General features: G+C 35.6%; 1 protein-coding gene across 19 annotated transcripts in view; it reads left to right on the forward strand.

Moving 5' to 3' along the window:
- Positions 1-16,977, forward strand: part of Nrxn1 (neurexin 1) — a 1,031,461-nt gene that overhangs the window by 905,466 nt on the left and 109,018 nt on the right. For 10 of the 19 annotated variants that reach the window (XM_042675422.1, XM_042675423.1, XM_042675427.1 and 7 more), the window contains 2 exons: positions 1,030-1,119; positions 2,490-2,809. In XM_042675422.1, coding sequence (XP_042531356.1) covers positions 1,030-1,119; positions 2,490-2,809 — 410 coding nt within the window. The remainder of the gene's footprint in view (positions 1-1,029; positions 1,120-2,489; positions 2,810-16,977) is intronic. The other 9 variants (XM_042675430.1, XM_042675444.1, XM_042675431.1 and 6 more) reach the window with 1 other exon arrangement.

The raw sequence follows: 16,977 nt of genomic DNA on the forward strand, positions 1-16,977 counted from the left end.
TCTCTCCTTGCAATGTACACAATTGTACCCTGAGATGTCAGCCCAGATTCTTCCTAAATGATTTATAGATCAAGAAAAACTCTCATGTATTTGGCAGCATTATTCAAGGTCAAACTAAATAATGTTTCTAGTAGACTGCTTTTATTCAAAGAAATGAAGCTTTCATTTAGTTTAGATCTATGAATAGGACCATTCTTTATGCCATGTATTTGTACCTTAAGCAATCATACATTTTGTAGAAACAACTTAATAAAAGAAAAGCAGATATTGGAGAGTATAAAATATACATATAATTTTAATCGAATGTTCCATGCTTCAACATAACAGTATCAGCCTTCACCTGACACTGAAGAGTGTACAAAGTCACTTTTGTCAAAGCCTGTTCCTAACACATATTTGGATGATGCAAAATGAAATCTCTTGTGATGTCCATGTGATTGATAAACCAATTTGTATAGAACACAGGAGAACTGTTTGGACTTTGTGGTTTACTTAAAAGAAATGAATGAGGAAATATGTTTTTTCAATAGGAAATAAAGCATGTGAGCCTATTGCTGATGCTTCTGTGTGTGCCAAAAGTGGTGTGAAATTTGGTGTTCATAAATTACTAATCTGGAATAAGAGGTTGAATGTATTTTGAAAACTTAAACCTGTTACAGCTGAACATGCTTAACTAGTTAATAAGAAACATCAAAAAGACAAAACCCTGAGGTCAATGGTCATTTTTTTTGTAAAGCTATTCTATGCTGTTTAAATTGGTTGTTCGGGTCTGTCTATAACATAAGTTTAATAACCTAGCTCAAATGCAGATTTCTAATTTTCAATTAACTTAGGAATAATTTTGTTTGCTAAAATAAAATAAATGAATGAATGACAAGTCTGAAACATGAAGTGTTCTAGGTAGAACTTTTTAAAATTCCAAATTTCAAAAAATCATGTGGCAACTGTATAGCTCAAGCTTTAAGTATTAACTTTTAACCTTTGACCTTACAGATTTTAACCAATGAAATGTCTCTTTAAACTTTAAAGGAAACAATGATAACGAGCGCCTGGCGATTGCTAGACAGCGAATTCCATATCGACTTGGTCGAGTAGTTGATGAATGGCTACTCGACAAAGGTAAAAAACATTGATTAAAACTTCAAATAAAAAAATAATTTGAACATAACCAAGTAGTACTTCATTGTAACACTAATAAACATAAAAAATAAATTTTCCGTAAAACTAAATTAAAAACAAATTTAAAACAGTAAAATGTAGCTAGTAATATTTGCATACCTTGTATAATAATTTCTATACATTTTAGACGTACCAGCGGTTTAATAATCTTACCCAGTTAACTTAAGGTTAAAGGGACTGTTAAATATAATCCACTAACTCAATCTATGAAGGTACTCACAGCAAGCATTAACCCAAAATGATAAATCATTCATAGATTATATTCCATATTCTAGCCTCTAAATTATTAACTAAAATACATGTAGTTCTGATATCTTTATTATGGTCCTGAAAACAAAAAACAACCAAACAACAACTCTTTGTTTAAACTCTAGGAATCTTAAATAGTGGGCAATATGGATTGCCAGTCAAAATGAAGTCCCTTTAACGTTTGCAACCTTCTAAGGGAACCAGCCCTAATTAAAACTGAACTTAAAGTTGTGTGCATGCTTTTTATGAGCAGAGAGAAATCTGCTAAAACTGGATACTCAATTTGATGACCATGGTACTGTTTCTAAGGATTGCTGTTTGATGGAAATGTGCCATAATTTCTCCATTGGTTTGTGTATCATTCCTGAAGCCGCTTTTTACATCTAAAGCTATTTCTTTTTCTTTTTTCATTTTATTTTGTTTTGATAGACTTGCTGAAAGCCAATCAGAAAAAAATATTTTGGAATTTTGTTTTTTGTCTCTGACATGCTCAGTATAAACCATGCATTTCTTTTCAGTGTGATTGCCGGAAAAAAAAAAATCAAATAATTGAAATAACAATGCCGTCAAAAAGATAAACATTCTAAAGACTAGAATATAGATACATGTGGACATTTTGAGAATTATGAAAAATTTATCATAAAATTAGGCTTCAGTTTCTATAGATGAGTTTCTGTCAGAGGTATTTTCAGGATGACAAATACTTGAAATGTTAACTATGTCACACTTTTTAAATTTAAAAAGACTTAAGAGACCACCAATATATGATCTTGGAAGAACAAAAAGAAAGGGGATCTACTAAAAATTGATTTGTACTATCTTTGATTGGTCTTTTAGCAAAAAGCACGACATTTACAATAAGTTGAGAATTTACAAGTATTTGCCAGTAACTATGCATTTCATGGACACTTCATTTATAAGCAATGAATTATGAGTCAAACGTCTCTCTTATAGTTTATTGCTCTCATTATCCACCCCATGAAAGATCTGTTTTATCATCTTTTGTAGAATGTAGCGTTCACAATCAACATTTTTGCATGTATGTAATGTTATTTTTACAGGGCGTCAGCTCACAATCTTCAATAGCCAAGCAACCATAATAATTGGCGGGAAAGAACAGGGCCAGCCTTTCCAGGGCCAGCTCTCTGGGCTTTACTACAATGGCTTGAAAGTTCTGAATATGGCAGCCGAAAACGATGCCAACATCGCCATAGTGGGAAATGTGAGACTGGTTGGTGAAGTGCCTTCCTCTATGACAACTGAGTCGACAGCCACTGCCATGCAGTCTGAGATGTCCACCTCAATCATGGAGACCACCACGACCTTGGCTACCAGCACAGCTAGAAGAGGAAAGCCTCCCACGAAAGAACCCATTAGCCAGGTAAACCTGTGCCTTTGATTCTTCCCTTTGGGATTTTGTATGGGAAAGTGGGATTTCAGCCTGTATGGATTGTTTTCCGTCGTCTGGCTTCCTTTGAGACTTGCTTAATGCAATGGATTCAGTGGGTGAGGAAATGTATATGTGTTGTTGATTAGAGGTTTGTTGATTTAAAAGGCTTTATGTTGATTGGTTAGCTGTTAGTTTGATTCAGAGACTGTGGACCAGCCCAGGCTTTGGAAGACTATCTGCTAATGACATAGAACTTTCATTTTTTTAAGTCTGATGAACGACTAAGTAAATAGTTAAATAGTCAAAGGGCTTTGCTTGTTAAGGTCAATACTTCTTCAAAGTAAAATGAAAGTAAATTTAATCCTAAAGAAGTATCATTTGGAACAATTTTATTGTGTTTGGAAGTCTGAAATTTTTAAACTGGTAGGCATGTGGCTTTTTGTTGAAGAATGGGTGTATTTTCTTGATATTTATGAAGAAAACTCGCCATTACTTTATCAAACACAAATATATAAAGTATATTACTTACCTTTTGAGTTAAGATATTTTATATGAGATGTGACTAATTGTTCTCACTTAGAATTCACTTTAATGAGCATGTTAAGTATTATATCAAAACTTTTTGGAAGACAAAATTTTTAAAATGTGACATACATTTGTAAATCAATTCATACAATGAAGACACACCTATTTTATTGCTTTCTAAAAATTACATACTCATTTACTTCTTGATATTCCATCGGAAAATGCAAAGATAAAAGACTGTGGAAAGACTATTAAACACTATTAGATCTCTAGTGATATTTATGGCCTTTGCACATGCTCAGTGGATAATTATTTTAAAATTGCGTATTTCTTGGTCCAGACTCGATTGTTTTATTTTGCTGTCAGTAGTAAACATCTTTAGTAGGTAACACCTGCAGCTTTTCCAAATACATGATCTTTACTTTTCTAGAACACTGCATTTTCAAAGAGTGAGGTAACACTAATTATTTTTAAATTATTTTTAAAATTGATTTGACTCCAAATGCTTGAAAAAGACTATAGGATTTGAAAAGTAATAGAAATCAAGTTTTATTTATATCAGCCCCTTATCTACTAATTGACATACATTTCCCTGACCCCTCCCCCACAAAAAAGCAAATAGTTTTTATTTTTATTTTGAGTAGGATGAAATGACAGGGACAGAAGAGAGGAAGAAAAAAACTTTCCTAGAAGAAAAGACCAAAAATCTGTAAACCATGCAGATTCCCAAGTGTGGCACAGGGCTGTATTGCATATTGTACATTTATATGCGCTTATTTTCCTTTCAGTATATTTCTTCTCCTTTATTACCTTTTCTATTTGTGTTTGACTCCAGGACATTAACCAATATATACTTCCTGGTCACTGTCTACACATGTCAGCCAGTATTCTAGACCTGGTAATCTGCTGATTACCCTCACGGGCTGGTCCTTAGCTGGGTCAGCATCATGTGGATTTTCTATTTTGTTTAGATTTATGAGCTTGCTGGTAGTATGGAAATAATCACTTGGATAAAAACCTGTGACTTTAGACAGGTTTTTATTTGCGCAATATCTCTGCTTGATATTCTTTCCTAGGACTTTGTTAATGATTTCATATTGTTGTGATTAACTTCCAGTAGAGTTAATGATAAGCAAGTGGCTCAAGTAAATCTGATCCAGAGAAAAGAAATGAACAGGCAATTCCCTTTACATGAAATACTGCTTAAGAGAGCATTCAAATAAATTCAAGGTTGGAAATGTGTCTGTGAAATTAATTTTAAATAATCAGATTTTTACTTAGTAATATTATTTCATTGTTAATGAAATTGTGGTTGCCAAAACTCCTATATAAATCAGATATATTCTGAAATAAGGAAAGAGTCATTGGCATTTTTAATGTATTTTAACAATTACTATTTGCTACTTAATGAGATAGATTTTTTTCCATATATATTTTTATGGTAGAAATACTGTACAGAGAGGTTACAGTTACATGAGTAAGGTAATGAGTACATTTCTTATCGAGCATTGTAACCTCCTCCTTTGTTTTTCTCCTACCATCCCTTTCCTCCCCACCTTCCCAACTCCTCCCTCCCCCCCAAAGTTGTAAAGTTCATTTTCAACATAGTGTCTTGTACAAACTCATTGTTACAATGGGTCAACCTGTATCCTTATTTAAGCATTTTGTTATATCCCTTCCCCTCCCCAAATTATAAAAATGTATATACAAGATGCAGGACACAGGAATCAGACACAGTGAAAACAGGGGTTATACTGTGGGCGAAGAACATACAAAAGAAACAAAAGAAATGAGATAGATTTTTAAATGTACAAAATAAATGTTTCATTGAAAGAGTAAATACCTAGATACTCAGAGATAAAAATAATTCCCTTTGTGGCTTTAATTGATGATAAAGAAAATAGTTAACTTCTTGTTAATTACCAGTGAAAAGTCTTTCCAACTATAAGCCTATTCTGTGTATAAAGATAGCAGTCGTTTACGGAACCAAATGATATAATCGATTAGTGATTACTTGGTTCATTTGAAGAGATATTGACTTAAATTAAGGATTACTGGGTTTATTTATAAACAGTTATTTAAAATTTTTGCATTTTTCATAGGCCAATTACAACAAGCAGATTATTTGAATTAATTAATATATTTCAAATTAACTAATTAATTAATTTCAACTTAATTAATTAATATCTTTCAAATATTCAATTCTGGCAATAGTGGTTGGGGGGCAGTATTGGGGGTTGAATTAAAGTCCTATTGAGGTACAAGTGTTCTACAGATTGAGCATTGTATCTCCCCATTTTTCCAGTAGACTATCACTTCTGTCCATGAAGAACACCAAGGAGGAAAGAAAATAAATTTATTCATGAGTAATAGAATAATTTGTTATCTTTTTTTCTTACCTCAAAATTCATTTTCAATTGCTCCCCTAAATATATAGAAATTACTGGTATATGTACAACTTTAAGTATTTCTTTGTGAGAATGGCTCCACATCCAGGAAGTGTAAATATGAGAGTGATATGCAGGACTAGTTGCAAGTCTGTAAGTTCTTTACAAATCAAATGCTGCATCTGTCCTTTGAACCTCATCCACAGGTAGGTTTGTTCTATTTTCACAAAAGCTGTAACTAGACTGTTGGTTCAATCAGAGTATGATTTTTTTCAGGGATAACACAGAACCACTTAAGCTACGATGGCAATCAATGTACCTTTGGGTTGATTGCATGTTTAGAACTATGAAAACAGATTTTTTTTTGGTCAAGCAGAATTAAATTGGATTCATTTTAAGTAGATGAGATAAAGTTTGTTCAGCTATCCTGCAGGGCCAGGAATAAGTGAGACATGTATTTCAGTTTTCTGAGTCAGAAAATACAAGAGCATTTATCAAAATATCTCCTGTAAGATTCTACCTCTGTTCCTCCTGATAAGTGAAAGTGGTTTAAAAACAAACAGATACTTCTCTCCTCTAAAAGATGATGATCTTCAGATTGAAGTTTACTTTGGAAAGCTAATGACTTACAAAAATGGAATAATGGGAACCTTCATTAGCTTTCTGACTGAATGGCTTCTTGTTTGTGTAAATGACAATATTTACAGTATTTCACATGATATGTAGAAAAATTGTAAGACTTATTTTTTTTCGAGTATTTAATTTTTAAATGTTTCCTTAAGACGTGTAGTTATCTTCTTAGAAGACATTTTCCCAAAGGCTATTCTCAGAAAGAAAATATTTGGATAGAGTTTTTGGAATGTTGAGAGCTTTGTTGAGGAGGGAATATCATGGGAGATTTTTTTTTAGCTGCTTGGTGTTCTGTCTTCTTCTGAAGAATCTAGCAGTATCTTTGTGGCATGAATGTCTTTATGTAAATGGGCAAAAGGCTGTATTTGTGTGCTTTCTTATTGCAGTTCTGGGGTTTGAATTCATAGTTTTACACATTGCTAGGCTAATCCTGTACCACTTGGGCCACATCCTAGCCAGGAATAGTTAGTTTGGAGATGAAGTCTAGTAATGTCTAATAAAATGTACTGACATCAATCTTTAATACTCCAAATTGCAGCCTCCTGAGTTCTCATTCTCTCCTCCCCCTCCTCCCTCCCCCACCCTTTTCTCCCCCTTTTCTCCCTCCTCCCCTCCTCCTTCTTCCCCACCTCCTCCTCCTCCTCCCCTTGGGACCTTGATCTCACAGCTTTGTATCTTGATAGGCTTTTTTTGCTTAGGGCTGACAACCTACCACTTGAGCCACACCTCCACTTCTGGCATTTTGTTGGTTATTTGGAGATAAGAGTTCCGCATATGTCTCTTCCCAGGTTGACTCCAAACTGATATTCTCAAATCTTAGCAGCCTGACTAACTAGGATTATAGATGTGAGCCACCAGCAACTGGATCACTTACTTTTAATTCTATTTTATTTTTTTATTGTGAAAATACTGTACAGAGGAGTTACAATTACATGGGCAAGATAATGAGTACATTTCTTATCAAGCATTGTAGCCTCCTCCTTTGTTTCCCCTTCCCATCCCTTCCCATCCTCCCCCCCCCCCCCCTCCCGCGCACCAGCCACCCAATCCTCCCCCCCACCACCAAAGTTGTAAAGTTCGTTTCCAACATAAGGACTTGTACATCTCATTGTTGCAATGGGTCGACCTGTATCCCTATTTAAACGATTTGTTTTTCCCTTTCCCCTCCACAAATTGTACCGACATCAAATACAGTGAAAGCAGGAGTTATACCGTGGGGAGAAGGACATACAAAGCAACAAAGAAATCATCTTATAAATGTGTTAGAAACAATCATATGAAAGAAAAAAAACATTTGAATACATATCTTAGGGTTCATTTCCCTAACATCAGCTTATCAGACCTTTAACCAGTGTGCATGGAAAGATTGCCATATTTCTTCTGTAAACTACTTTGTCACTCATTTAGCTATCTTCTCTGTCCTTCTTTCAAGATTATTTTATTAGATATATATATGTGGTAGAAAATTCAGATCTCTAGTGATTTTTATCTGGAAGAAAGTATAATCGAAATAGTAGATTAGTAAGAGACCCATTTCTACTTAGAATACAAGCAACTGCCTTGGCCTGTTGTATAAGTTAGTCTTCCCTTCATCTAGCCTCATTGCTTCTCTGTAATAACTGGGTCATTAAATAGATGACTTGTTCTCAGCTATAATATGTAATTGATTCATGTGTTCATGCTTTTAATTAGGTCTTCTCACCATTATTTACCAAAGCCTAGATTTTTACCCCTCACTTTTTCATGGTGTAGGCCATTTCTGGTGGCCTAGATATAGTCTCTGTCTGTTCTTAGATGATTACTGATAGTTCCCCTTGTTTGGTCTCAAAAGCATAGTTTTTTTTTTTTTGGAGGTCTGGTCATGGGGCCTGAACTCTGGGCCTGGGCACTGTCCCTCAGCTCTTCAGCTCAAGGCTAGCGCTCTACCACTTGAGCCACAGTGCCAGTTACGGCTTTTTTCTTTTTGCTTATGTGATGCTGAGGAATCGAACCCAGGGCCTCATGCATGCAAGACAAGCTCTCTACCACTGAGCCCCTTTCCCAGCCCTCATTGTGTTTTAGCATTTAAATTTTCTTGAACAAGGCTTTTGTTAGCCTGTATATTATACTTCATAAAAATAATATAAATGCTATACCCTATAATTTACATGTAAAACAGAAACTAATTCTGGTATTTTGTTTTAAGTAAATGCACAGCCTTTCCATTTTCTTTTTAATCTCACTTCAAAAATTCTTGAGAAAAGGGAGAGATTCTGGATTTTTAGGGAAGGGACTCCAGTTTGGAACTCTTAGGGAGAAATTGGAGAATGAGGCAGCATCAGTAAATACGAGAAGAATGTAATGGAGCAATTCTGAGGATCCAGGGTGAAGTTTTCAGAGAAGAGGTAGCATATCTACTCAAGGGACTCTCAGTATTGGTTAACTCTCGTTAAAATAACGTCAGTGACAGGTTGCCATGACACATATACTGCATGCATGAGACATCCTATTAAAGTCAATGGCATGTGATTCCCGGTGGAGTTTTCAGGAAAGGAACCCAATTAATGTTCAAGAAAGAAAACAGTATTTTATCTCTTGGACACTGCTGTTGCCTTCTGGAGGCTGAGGAGCTAGTCATGAAATATGAATACTATTTGTTTGAAAAATGTAAACAGAGTCCACACACATTTCCACAAAAAAAAATTAGCGCTAGCAAAATACATTTTGTATCTTGCAAGAACAAAATTTTACTTTTATTAAAATATTAATTAACCTTAGCTGTAGCTTCATTATTAAAAAGTAATAGCATTACGTGTAATTATGTGTGTTCCTGATAACCACTCTGCATTTTTTAGGATACTGCTGGCATGAATAATTAATTCTCTTTTCCTTAATCCAATCATTCTGCCAAATTCCCCTAACTTAATGTAGTTTTTTTTTTTCTACAGCAAGCCTTAGTACATGTTGAAAAGAAAAGCACTTGTGTGTAGATTTTAAAATATATACAAAGGCATATTCTCTGAAATTAATGGTGCCTAGTGAGAAGAATATAATTCAATGTGATTTTAAACATAGGTAGTATTTAGAAAGTGTTTTTCTCCCTTTTTGCCGGCAACCACAAGCACCAGAGCATATACTTTAAAGGGGTTTATTTTAAGAAAATGGTGCATAGTAGTTAATTTACTTCGGGGTTCTGGAGGTCTGAATGAATGAAAAGGGGCTCTATTGGCAGATGCAACTTGTTTTTAAGATGTCTTCTGACAACCCATATCTTAGATAAAAATATCTTTATCCATCCATTCATCTCCTAATGTAACACATTTTCTGAACAATTATGATATCCCAGGTTTATGCTAATCAATAGAAATACAGTACTGAACAAAATTAGGCTTCTCTGCATAAAACATTTTAATTGGAGACAATGACCAATAAATAAATAAATAAAAACATACATTCAGGGTAGGGCAACTACAATAGGAGAATGAATGCCTGTGGGTGTAGAGACATGGAAATTCTTTTTGAATAAGTGTGCATAGATTCTAAGTGATAGACACATCAATTATAAAGGAACACTGACATATTATTATTCAGGCATATTCTCAGATCAGGAGATTATGCCCTGTGTGGATGGTGCCAGCAGCAGCTAATTGCTCTGTGTGGGAACTAGATACCAGGGGAATGAACAAAAGTGACACTAAGATGTGCTTTATCTTCCCCCAGTCTGTGTGGTCCCCTGCTTTCTAATAAGTATCTTAATTAAATCAGAAGTGCAACGAAAGCCTAGAGTACATATGTCCCTGTGGAAGAGATAGAAATTCAAAAGATACAGCTTAACACTCCTTGTGTTTTCAATGTATGTGAAGACGGAGGCATAGAAAAGTAGAATAATTGCCCCCAGGCTCCACTACCATCTTCTTTTCAATATACTTCCAAGTGATCTGCTCCTCTGCCTTTATCTATAGCTCCTCTATTCAGAATATCAACACTCTTTGCTTCCTTTGGTTTTTCTTTCCCCTTGAAGATTGAACCCAGAGCCTCATAAATACCAGGTAAGAAATCTACAGCTGAGCTCTACCACAACCCTGTTGCCTTTTTCTTCCACTTCTTTATATTTGGACTCCTCTCTTTCCCCTGTCCTGCCCTCGACTTTTCTCCTCCCATCCCCCCTCTCTTCCACTCCCCTCCTAGGCCCTCCCTATCCTCTCTCCTCTTCTACTTTCTTCCCTCTTCTCTCCCTTCTTCTCTTTCTCCTCCCTTCTACTCCCTTTCCTCCTTCCCTCCCTTCTTTCTTTCCTTCCTTTGCCTCCCTCCCTCCCTCCCTCCCTCCCTCCTTCCTTCCTTCCTTCCCTTCCTTCCTTCCAACAATATGTCCCTATGTACCCTAGCCTAGAACTGAAAGTTGAGATCCTACTCTCTCAACCACCAAAATGTTGGGAGTTCTGATCTGTTTCACCATGTCACCCTCAACTCTGTCTTCAAAATTTCATAACTACCTTAACTGTGTTTTTCACTCGGACATCGAACTACAGATAAACTCATTTTGAGGATGAAAATACAATCAGGACATTCACTTCCTTAGTCATCTTGCATGTAGAGTAGAGGGTAGAACCCTAGACAATCACCCAAACTTCCTTCCTAACAAGACTTGTCTTTGCCTCACTGGAAGTTTCATTCCACCTCATTTTTGTCCAGATCCTGTTGAACTCCTCACAGAGTCCTTAGAACTTACCCATTCCCACCTGCAGGTCCTCTCCGTGCAGGTCAGCTCACCCACCAGTCCCCTTCCTTCCTAAGTCTTCCTACACAGCTACAGGCGTATGCAGATAGTTCAGTTTCTCTGTACTCTTTACAGATAAACTCATGAGTTATTGTTTCCACTAGACTCCACACTTCTAAAAATTATAGTCATTTTACTTCATAGGTTGAGTGTGCTACTTGGTCCACTAATCAATCAATCACACAATCAACAGCAGCATTATCTTTCAGCATTTGTTCTTATACACAGTGAGACCAAAAGAGGGAAACACAAAGGCATAATCCCTACCTGCCTCTTTGTATTTATATGAAATAAGATATACATAGAAATGAACTCCCAGATATGGGAACAGAGATACCTTTTTTAATTTTAATTTTTGATGATTCTGTCTTCTTTTCTTTATGTAGGGTGTATCTGCATGCATGTCTTCAGGAGAGCGGAGAGAGGGTACAGAACTCATAGGTGAAAAAGTGCAGCAGTGGAGCTCACTGGACACTGATGAAAGTGGACTGTACAAGTCATGAGTGTGTACAGGAGGAAGGGAGAGAGAGAGCGAGGGAAGGGAAGGCACTGTTGGAAAGGAAATGTACTCATTACCTGACTTTCGTGTAATTGTAACCCCTCTATACATCACCTTTAAATATCAATAAAATAATTTAAAAAAAATTAGAACCCAAACCATATATTTCTTTTGTCAGAAAATACTAAATATTCAGAAACAAATACTTCAATATAATTTTATCAGTTGTGATACTCTATGAATTACATTTGTTTTTATGCAAATTATCATTTCTATTCCATTGAAAACCTTGAAACCATCAGTGGCTATTAACTCTAAAAGATAAGCATCTCTATCAAGCTATCTGTCTACAAATGCAAACAAAAGACCAAGTTCCTGTCTTTAATGGTTTAATTTTTTGCTCTAATTCAAAACTTTTCTTTTTAAAACGATGGAGACATGGAACTAAATTATCCTTATGACCCCTACTTAAATGTTTGCAGTTCGTAATTTCTATAATTTAGATTTGGAAGTCTAAGTTTTAAGACTTCATGTTCCATCTTTAACATCATCTCAACATCTTTTTTTTTTTTTTTTTGGGTCCGGTCGTGGGGCCTGAACTCTGGGCCTGGGCGCTGTCCCTCAGCTCTTCAGCTCAAGGCTAGCGCTCTACCACTTGAGCCATAGCGCCACTTCCGGCTTTTTTCATTTTGCTTATGTGGTGCTGAGGAATCGAACCCAGGGCCTCATGCATGAAAGGCAAGCGCTCTACCACTGAGCCACCTTCCTAGCCCCAACATCTTACATTTGTACAAAGTTTTGTAGCTTTTAGATAAACATCTTATGCAGCACAACAATCTTTGTTTAATAGTTGACATGATTTTTAATTTATAGATTTTAAACATCTCTTATTACTTGAAGAAATCCTACATATTATATCTATGTGTTCGTATCCTCTAGATGGGAGTACATCCATACAGGGTTGTTGAATATACTCACTGGTCCTATTTCTCCCCAAATGAGAAGCGTTTGCAGAGACTTGAGATGAAACTTTGAAAAGAATGCTTGAGACATGCTATTGTTATATTCCACCTTGAGGCACGTAACCTCTCACAGTCTTCTTTTTTTTAATTTTTTAAAGAAACACTAGACAAATATTATATCCCTATATTACACATTTGTAAATGTAGTCACTATCATGTATCGTGTATCATGAATAATGCATTTAGGTGTTGCTTCTACATACTTAAGCATTGTTTATATATATGGTCCCATATTTAACGTCCAACAGAGTCAGATTATGAGTAGGTGCATCCTTGAAGCCCACAGTGTGAAGAGACAATTCTGGCCTGGACCGCTAGGAGGCAGAAAAGCATAGAAGTGAAGAATGTGGAGTCTAAGCTGCCAGAATTCCTACCTGAATGCCAGCCTTGATTCTACCTCATACTGGGTGTATTCCTAAAGCTCTCAATACCCCAGGTTCCCAACTTATAACCTTATTGTGAGGTTATAATATCTAGTAACAATTGTTATAATAATAATAACCATATTATTATGTAGCCATATGTGCTTTTCTATGATAGGAGAAACATAAATATGGTCATTTGAACAATTTTTAATATTACAGTATAATTTTCATAAAATATATTTTAGTCAAGTAACTGACACATGCAAGCATTTTTGAGTGATAGATTTGAGAAACTTTGCCTGATACAAACCATAAATTAAAGCATCTTTTTTGAAGCTATTTTCATTGAAAAATTTCTATGAGCTTGTGTCTCTAAAACAGAACATCAACTGTGGCATACATAGAGCTGAATTTTCTATAGAATGAAATACCACTATTTTCCTAAGTCTGTGCATATGGTGGGTGGGGGAGGAGTACAGGGCCAGTAGTCATTCAGAGAGAAAGCCATCTTTGTCATTTAGTGAGTGAGCATCATGAAAGGCTAAATACCCAGCAATGCTGGGGACAGTTCTGTACAGTGAAGAACTAACGCGGATTTACTCATCCCACCCCTCCCATTCATCAAACTCAAGTTACTGTTCACTGAATATTTTTTAAGCTTCTTATTCCTACTTGCTAGTGGTATAGAAATAGAAGTTTATTCACAGTATGGAACTGAGTCTTGAAAATATGTTCAGATTAAGGAGCTCAAAAGTTTGTAATATACTCATGTATGAATGTACTTACAGCTGTGAGACTAGATTGGGTTTGCAATTCTTGATATAATCTGATTCAGTGTAATTTTATCAGCACTGGGGAAGTTTAATTATGAATGTATGTATGTGGAATTAATAAAGGCAGAGATTACAGTGGGAATTTCCTTATCAAAGACAGGTGAGGTTAGTACTTTCTCTAGTATTTCCAGTCTTTGTAGTAGAGCAAAAGAATGTTGTTTAATTTTATTAAGTAGTTAGTTTCTATCTAACTGGAAAGAGTACAGGCATATTTAATTGTCTTAGTTTTGATCAGCATCATAAATTATTTGTTCTACTTACTTTGAACCTTCAAGTTTTTAAGTATACAGATATATATATATATATATATATATATATATATTATACCTATTAATGTATTCCCCTCTGATATTAATCAGCATTTTCTTGAAAGGGAGAGGAAGAAAAATAATTTTATTCATTTAAAAACAGAAGATAATTGTGTATGAGTCTATGTTAACAACATCATTATATTTTATGATACATATAAAACATTCACTTTCATTCAATAAATAAAGCAGGATTAAATTGAAGTCCCTAGGACAACTTCCTGCATGTTTTATCATATAAAACTTATATTAGATTTTCTTACCTTTTGGTATCACTGAAAATTTCCCCACCTACTAAAACTATTTAACACCTTATGCTGGGAACTTACCAAACAAGTTCCAATGTATTCTTAATATCTCTTTTCCCTTTACATACAACCTTAAACAGAGAGATAGAAATGGTATCTCTAATGGTAATTATAAAAACAAGAACCTAGCAAGGTGATACTTGTCTTTAACCCCAGCACTCATGAGGCTGAAGCAAGGAAATTTCAAGTTTGTGTTAAACCTGGGATGCATAGTAAGACCTGTTCAAATAATCAAATAAAGGCAGCAAGTGTATATGAAGAGCTGGTGATGTTTTACCATGTTGAAGGTGTCTGTCAATCCGCAATACTTTTACTTAAAATCACAAATTATCAAATATCTTCTGTACATCTCAGATATACCAAACAGTTACATTCATGATTGTGCAACCCAAACCATTTCTTAGACCTTTCCATTATTAGTAAATCCATACAGAGATTATGATTATATCTTGCTTCAAAAATAGCAAAGGTTTTTTTTAACATCGCACATTTATAGACTATATTTTTGTCTTTTTTTTGTCAGTTGTGGGGCTTGAACTTAGGGTTTGGACTCTGTCCTTGAGCCTCTTTGTGCTCAATGATAGATAGGGCTCTACCAATTGAACTACAGCACCACTACTGGTTTATGAATGGCAAATTGAAGAAAAGCACCTCACAGGGACTTTTCTGCTCCAGCCAGCTTAGAACCATGGTCCTCAGATCTCAGCCTCCTGAGTAGTTGGGATTATAAGCATGAGTCACTGGTGCCCAGCTCTATAGGCTATAATTAGCAGCATCACTAATACAATCCAAACTCAGGGACACATTTAAAGAGAAGTTATTTTAGTCGCTTTTAAGTAAGAAATATATTGGGCAACACACCTCTATTATTTTACATTTCCTAAGCACTGGCACTGTGCTATACATGATCCTCACTCTTTAATTAACCACAGTCTCTTTTTTGTGTGTTTAAAATCTAACTTGCCTTTGTGAAAAGCTTCTTAAATAGATATTATCATCCACCTTGTAGATTTAACAAGGAGGTTGGTAGTCTGGGCCTCTTTTGCTCTTTTTTTGGACTTTTTTTAGTCCAGCAGGATAGAAACAGTCTCCTGAATAACATAGGAGAAAATCTAAATTATCTTCATCTTAAATGGTAAACATACTTACTATGTTCATGAGAAGGCCCTGAGACTATTGTTATATATATGTAAACATATGTGTTGAAAATTACATGAGTAGAACATGAGCCAATGTCAATGGAAATCATGTTAGTTTTGACTTATTCTTTGGGAAGACCCAATAAAGTGACATAAATAAACCTAACATCTGGCACATAGGAGGTGCTGATTATTTTTCCTTCTGTGATATTCATATCTCCATCCTGCCACCACGTCTTTTTCCTTTTCTTTACCCTCTGTTCCTTTTCTCTTTTCTTTCATGTTCCAAGTCCTATTTTAGGTATCTTAGATTACCAACACGATGACCCAAATATCAAATAAGAGAAATTGATCTGAATTTAGGACCATTACCCTAGGGTGAGGCAACAACTATATGGCATTGTGTTAATCATCAAGATACAGATGTGTGGACCAAGTGAGGTGTCTCTATTTGTTCTCCCATGTTGTACAACCTGAATACAGCCCTGTATTTAAAATTCAGCAGTAAAAATTGGGTCCTAGAATACTCAAGAGAAACTTGTTTCCATGTGTTCTACTTTTAGCAGCTGCTATCCCCAGAGTATGTATCAAAAAATGATGTGCACACAAAAATTAATATTAAAGGCTGGGCAATGGTGGCTCACACCTGTAATTCTAGCTACTCAGAAGGCTGAGATCTGAGGATCACAGTGCAAAGCCAGCCAGGGCAGGAAAGTCCATGAAACTCTTATCTCAAATAAACCACTAGAAAACTGGAAGTGGCGCTGTGGCTGAAGTGGTAGAGCGCTAGCCTTGATCTTAGGGACAGCGCCAAGTCCTACAGTTCAAGCCCCAGACCGACCAAAAAAAAAAAACAAAACAACCCAAAAGATACTAAATGCTTATGCCCATGGATCTGATGGAGAAATAAATGAGTTTCAAAAGGAAGAAGAACATATATATTACTTAAGAAGAGTTCTGTAGTTCTAGTGCCAGTATTTCCAAAATGCAAAGGTTCCACAAGGATCCTTGCAAATTCTTTGGTGTGGCACTGTCACATCTGACTTTTGCATGCATAGCATTACCTGGCAATTAGTAGTAACTTTAGATAGAGTTCACATGACCCCCATAACCACAAGACAGTAGATAAGATACCACAGGGCAGCCCAATGACCCACTTGCTCCTTTATGGACTGAGGACTTTCCACTCTCTAAAGAAAGGATTTTCAGTGTACTCTCAGGTATGGTTTAATTACTTTTATGACTGGAGATGTACATGCTTTATTTAACAGCTTTGTCAATGTGTCCATGAGGAGTCTGATTCAGAAGGGGAATGAATAAAAGGCCTATGTGAATGTCTAGTATAAAATTTGCCTGTCATATGCCAGCAGTAATAAATTACCAATAT

This window comes from Dipodomys spectabilis, unplaced genomic scaffold (assembly GCF_019054845.1).
Source record: "Dipodomys spectabilis isolate Male_0828 unplaced genomic scaffold, ASM1905484v1 ptg000026l, whole genome shotgun sequence".
Lineage (NCBI taxonomy): Eukaryota > Metazoa > Chordata > Mammalia > Rodentia > Heteromyidae > Dipodomys > Dipodomys spectabilis.